Raw genomic sequence first — 5,699 nt, 5'->3', positions numbered from 1 at the left:
CCTCCTCCAGGCCGAAACCATTCTCCTTGATGTACTCGTCGATGATCTCTAGGGGAGAAGCAAAAACTGGGGATGACACGGTTAATCGAAGCGAAGGCCGATTAACCCCAGACCTGTTCCACCCCTGCCTTTTCCAATCCATTTATTTCTTAAAGACAGATGGCGTGCTGGAGTGCCCAGAGCGGGCCTCAGCCCCCCAGCTCCTGGCCACATGTTCCCCAGAGTGCCCCAGTTGCTGAAAAGCTCAGGGGAGGTGTGTGTGGGGGGCTAGGCTGGTGCCTCCTTCGCTGCCCTCCCACAGTTCCTGGCCTCTTGGGTCCTTGCCCCCAGCACCTCTCACCTGGATAAAGGGCGGGGCCCAGCAGCCAAGGCCCAGCAGCCGGGCCCTGCCTCTATCTGGCCGGGTTGAATGAGGAGCGTTATAGCTGCTCTGCCCCAGCAGTTCCCATCTCAGGAAGCACCAACGCCTACAAAGTGCGCCAGCTGGAAGGTCCCACATCTTTGCTAACTGCTCCTGAGCCCACAGTTGCCCTGTCCCAATCCAGGAAACGCTTCTACCTCCACTGCTTGTTTACATACCTGATTCTCCCCACCCCACCACCTCTGCCCTGGCCCTTCGCTCCCCACCTTGAGAAGCGGCTGCTGTGCTCCACCTGGCCTGCTCTGGTCCCCAGCTCCCCACGTAAAACCTTCCCCAAACTCCACTCATCTCAGAAGGACACAGAGCCTTGTGATCAGGACTGGACAGACCCCATGCCCATCCCCCGCTTTTCTGAGCCTTCCTTCTATCAAGCCTGACTCTTATGGGTCTTGTCCGTGCACTCCAGCGGCCTTTCACTCTCTCTGCATTCACCCTGCTCTGGCTCTTTCCCATCTTTGCTGCCCCGCTGTGTCACAGTCCAGAAAGGCCGCAGGTGTCTTCTTGCCACCTCTCCCTCCTATATCCTCCCCGGCCCTTAACCAGATCAAAGGTGGTCATGTTTATTTCTCCCTTTTCCTGCTGTCTCCCCACTGGAGTGTCAGTTCCACAAGGGCAGGAGTTTGTGTGGCTTGTGGCTGAATCACTGGTCTAGAACGGTGCCTGGCATGTAGCAGGTGTGGAACACGATGCAGTACTAGTAGCCAAGGTTACCAGCTTACTCAGCTTAGGCTGAGCCTTTCCAAGGACAAGCACCTTGGGAATGTCATTTTGTTCAATTTCCCCAACTGTCCCCCCAACGAGGAAGGCAAGGGTCCCCCTCAGCCTCCCTCCAAACCTGCCTTGTGATACTCACCCAATTCATCTGTGGAAGGAAGAGAAAGACAAGAGAAAGGTGAGGTCCAGAAAGTAGTAAAGACTTTTCATCTTTTAAGACAGACTCCCAACCCCATCCTTGCTGCAACCCTCCTTCACCTCCAAACTGGGAAACCTTGAGCTGTGATTCCATGGGGTGCCAAACTCCAATCCCCATTTTTCCCTTCTGGACTCCCCTCCCACTAACTCCTTGCATTGTAGGTCCCAGCCATAGGGAATCTCATATGCCTCCCCTAAAACTGTTAGGCCGGGGATTTTGAAGCACTGTTGGGAAGCCAAGGAAGAGCCAAGGGTCTTCTCACCAAGAAAAAAAAAATGGACACCCAAGATTCTGCCTAAACTGTGGGGGTGTTCCCTCCCTAAAGCCCATCCTAGAATCCTGAGCTGGTGACACACTCCAAGGAGGCTGTTCTTCCACTGCTGGGCAGTTAGCTACTCCACATCCCCACCCACCCTCCTGCAGGGTCCACCCACCATCCCACTGCAAACCCCCCCACCCCCCAATTCCTTAGGGTTAGTGATTGTTGTGCTGGGAAGCCCCTTATCAATGCTTCAGGAAGTCTTGGCCCTGGAAGGGGCCATGGAGAAACCGAAACCAACCTCCAGTCATTCCATAGACAGGACCAGGGGAGGCCAGAAGAGCAAGCCAGCCTGGTGGCAACTCAGCATGGGAGGGCAGCCAGGCTAAGCCCCACCCAGGTCTGCCCATGCTGGCCGCTGGCCGTGCACTTATCGATGCCAGCCTCCTTTGCTGCCCAACCTGTCCTCACTCTCGGGGAGTGGCTCCTGGCAGCCAGACCTTTGCTCCTTGCAAGCAGTTTCCCTGAATCCTTATCTCCTACAATCTGTGAGGTCAGCAGGGTGGGAGCGAAACCCCTATTCAGTAGCTGGGGACATTGAGGCTGGGAGAGTGGAAGGGACATGTCTCAGGTCAACGGCAAGGCCAGCTTCAAGTCACTTCAGCTTGGAAAGACCTCTCCAGGCATCAGCACTGGATGACCCAGGAGCCCAAACACAGTGAGACTTGGGGCTGGCAAAGAGCCCTTAGGCTGCAGGGGACATGGAGGCCCAGGGGACAGCAGTGGCTAGTGCTCGGAACTGCAGTTCAAATCCTGGTTCCACTAACACACTACCAGTGGGCTGAAGCCTATCACATGACCCCTTTGGACCCTTGGTTTCTTCATCTATAAAATGGACACAATGATGCCAGCCTCGTGGGGGTGCTGTGAAAGTGAAATGAGTTATTACATGGCAAGCACCTGAAACTGCCACAAATACCAGGCGCTATGTGAATGCTGGTTGCTACTGAGTAAGGTGTTGGGAGATATTCTTTTATAGACATGGGTAACAGGCTCTCTAGCCCTATTTGTCTATAAAATAGAGACTGGAAGATACGGCTTCGCAGCATGGGGTACGGATTCACACAAATGTTAGTTTGAATCCCAGCTGTCACTCACCAGCTGTGTGGCCTTAGGGAAGTCACTTAACCTCTCTGAGCCTCCTTTTCTATAAAATGAGTTCTGACCTCCTGTCTCTGACCTTGACATGAGGATGTAGGATCACACCACTTAGCACAGGGTCTCACCACTCTAAGTCCTCCATAAAGCTTGCCTAATATTATCACTATCTAAAAATCTTGCCTTCAGCCAAGAAAAAAATTCCTCTCCTTATTGGGAGCTTAGATCAAATAACATCTCACACTCCAAACCCCCATATAGACCTGCCATCATTCCGGGGCAGCCAGGATGGTTCTTACTTACAGTAGACCAGCTATGTCTTTCCTGCCTCAGGGATTTTGCATAGGATAGTCTCTGCCAGAATACTCTTCCTCCAGTTCTTTGCAAGGCCTTCTCTCCCTTTAGATGTCACCTTTTTGATAGGGCTTCCCTGACCACTTCATCCAAATGAGTGCCTAGGCTCCCCACTTCAGTCACTCAAAGTTGGGTTCCTTTGTTTGATTTTTTTTTTTTTGGTGGTACTAATTAAGATCTGACTTGACTTTATGTCCCAGTGACTCATCTCTCTCCTCCTATAGACAATGCACACCACAGAGTGGGGGACCTGCCTGTCCCAGCTCCACTGCACACCCCAGGCCCAGGATGTGTCTGGCCTGTTGGATTAAGGGAAATTTCCCCTCCCATTCTATCTTGTCTTCCTCCCACCCCCACTCTGTTCTTAGATATCACTGATTGCTTCATAGCCGTGGTCGCATTTTATATTCCAACACTTATTGTTTATGAATCTGTCTTCACACTTCCATAGGAAGCTCACAAGGGAAGAATCAGAATAGTCTCAATCACTGCTGAGTCCCCTGCACTGCCCAGCATAGGGCCAGGTAGTGAACAGACAATCCATAAATATTTGTTGAATGGATGATGTCAGAAATCACTCACAATTGAAACCAAAGGTAAAGATCTTGAGTCAGAAAAACTGCAGCCATGTTCATGGCCCAAACCATTCCCAACTTCATCAGCCTCCAAACTGTTGGAGAGCCCTCAAGAGCTCTCTCACAGCTAAGCCAGCATTTCTGGGTACATGCCATGATTTAATCTCCAGAGGAAGGTCCAGACCCAGAGCACTTTTCTTAGGTAGTACCGAATTTTGGCTGGCACAAGTTGAGGGACAAGTTCCCATCTTTGGGGAACTTGCTAAAAAAGCAAAATCTCAGGGCCTATCTTAGATTTGCTGAATCAGAGAGGTCCTAACAATCTGATCTAGCAAGCTCTGAGTGACTCTGGTGTCCACAGGGGTTACTAATACCTGATGTTATTGTTCTTATTATGCCACTGACAATTAACACTTCCTAGGCCTCTACTGTGTGCCCATTGAATCCTCCCAATCCCCCTAAAAAGGAGTCACTGATATTATTTACACCCATTTTACAGATGAGAAAAAACTGAGGCCCAGAGAAGGGAAGTGACTTTCAGGCATCCACACAATGAAGGGGTGATGGCAGCAGCATAAAGCTCAATTCCAAGGCCCAAGGATTCCTGTTAGACCCTAAATATGAATAGGTGGTTAGTTTTGCCTGTCCATCTTCTAATGGAGGTGCACACAGCTCAGTGGGGAGGGAGGGACACAATCTTTAAGAGTAAAGCTGAGGAGGACCCTGAGAAAACCCCCAGTCAGGGGAACCCAATGCCACCTCCACAGCATACCCCCTCCCCTGTTCTAAGCAGGCAGCTGGGCAGCTCACCCGTGGTCCTGGAAACAGCCAGTGAGAGCGAGATGTCAGCGGACCCTGCGGGGAGAGAGGCAAGCCTCAGGAGGAGGTAAGAGAGGCAGCAGTGGGTGGGCCGGCCCCGCCCTGCCCTCCCCCCACCCCCATCCTGCCCCTTCGGGTCAGGTCCCTCACCCTCATCGCACACAGGGTCTACCTTGCGTCTTCCCTAATTCACGTCTAGTTTCGCCATCCACACCGCACTTTATCACAGTCAGGCCCGCTCCTTCACTTGCTATAAGCCGAGCCTGGAGGAGCCCTTTTCAGCTCAGTTAGGAAAGTCCCCACCCTCTTCCTTCTCCTGGGGTCAGATCTTACCCCTACGCTTTTTCAGTGTCAAGCCTGTCTCCTTGTCCCTCTCCGAGTCAGACCCTGCCACTTCTCTCCCGAGAGAAACCGCACCCCCTCTTCTTCTCCGAGTCAAGCCCCTTCTTTTAGGAACGCGCCATCCTTTCTCTGCCAGAGTCCGACACCGCCCCTTCTTCTCCCTCTTGTTGTCTACCCACCCGCTTCGCTCCCTCAGGCCCTGCCCCCTTACTCTGAGTGGGCCCTAGCTTCCTCCTTTGCACTATGCCCCGCCCTCTTCTAGCTCTCAGGGTAGGGCCCCGCCCATCCCGAGACAGGCCCCGCCCTTTTGTCGCTCTTGGGACCTCGCCCCGCCCTCTCCTCGACCACTCGGAGATTGGCCACACCCCCGCCGCGGCGGATCTGCTCCCGCTCCTCCTTCTCGGAGGCACGCCCCGCCCTCTCTCACTGGGATGGGACCCGCCCCCTTCTTTGCCTCAGGGTCAAGCCCCGCCCCCTTCTCACTCTACAGTGGGACGCCTCTCCTTTACCTTGGGTCGGACCCCGTGCCATCCTCTGCCACCTTCCTTTGCTCTAATACTGTGTCTCCCAAGCCTCTCTCCCTGTGAACCCCCCGATCTCGTAGGAACCCCCACACTATTCCGGGGCCCCAGGACCCCTGCATCTCCAGAGCCGCCCCAGACTCCTCTCCTAAACCCTTCTTACCCAAGGCCCCCGGCTCCGGCGCAGCGGACGATCTGGCGACGCGGCGACTCGGCATGGCCCGACCAGTGGGGACGGACGGCCCGGAGGCCAGCTCCGACCAAAGCACACACGCGAGCAGGCCGTGCGGTGACAGCGCACAGTCCGGTGGACGATCGTGGGGCAGGCGAGCGGCGC

At 54.1% G+C, this 5,699-nt stretch overlaps 1 protein-coding gene across 1 annotated transcript in view; it reads right to left on the bottom strand.

Moving 5' to 3' along the window:
- The window catches only part of RELB (v-rel avian reticuloendotheliosis viral oncogene homolog B), a 24,388-nt gene extending 18,695 nt beyond the window's left edge, over window positions 1–5,693 (bottom strand). Inside the window, exons 1-4 of the mRNA XM_012733485.1 lie at window positions 5,526–5,693; window positions 4,491–4,535; window positions 1,275–1,283; window positions 2–48 (exon numbers count right to left, since the gene is read on the bottom strand). Coding sequence (XP_012588939.1) covers window positions 2–48; window positions 1,275–1,283; window positions 4,491–4,535; window positions 5,526–5,580 — 156 coding nt within the window. The 5' untranslated portion in view covers window positions 5,581–5,693. The remainder of the gene's footprint in view (window position 1; window positions 49–1,274; window positions 1,284–4,490; window positions 4,536–5,525) is intronic.
- Between the last annotated feature and the right edge of the window lie 6 nt (window positions 5,694–5,699).

Source organism: Condylura cristata, unplaced genomic scaffold (assembly GCF_000260355.1).
Source record: "Condylura cristata isolate star-nosed mole 26May11 unplaced genomic scaffold, ConCri1.0 scaffold00041, whole genome shotgun sequence".
In the NCBI taxonomy this organism is placed as follows: domain Eukaryota; kingdom Metazoa; phylum Chordata; class Mammalia; order Eulipotyphla; family Talpidae; genus Condylura; species Condylura cristata.
Note: the sequence above shows the minus strand (reverse complement) of the source record. Positions and strands in the feature narration are given on the sequence as shown.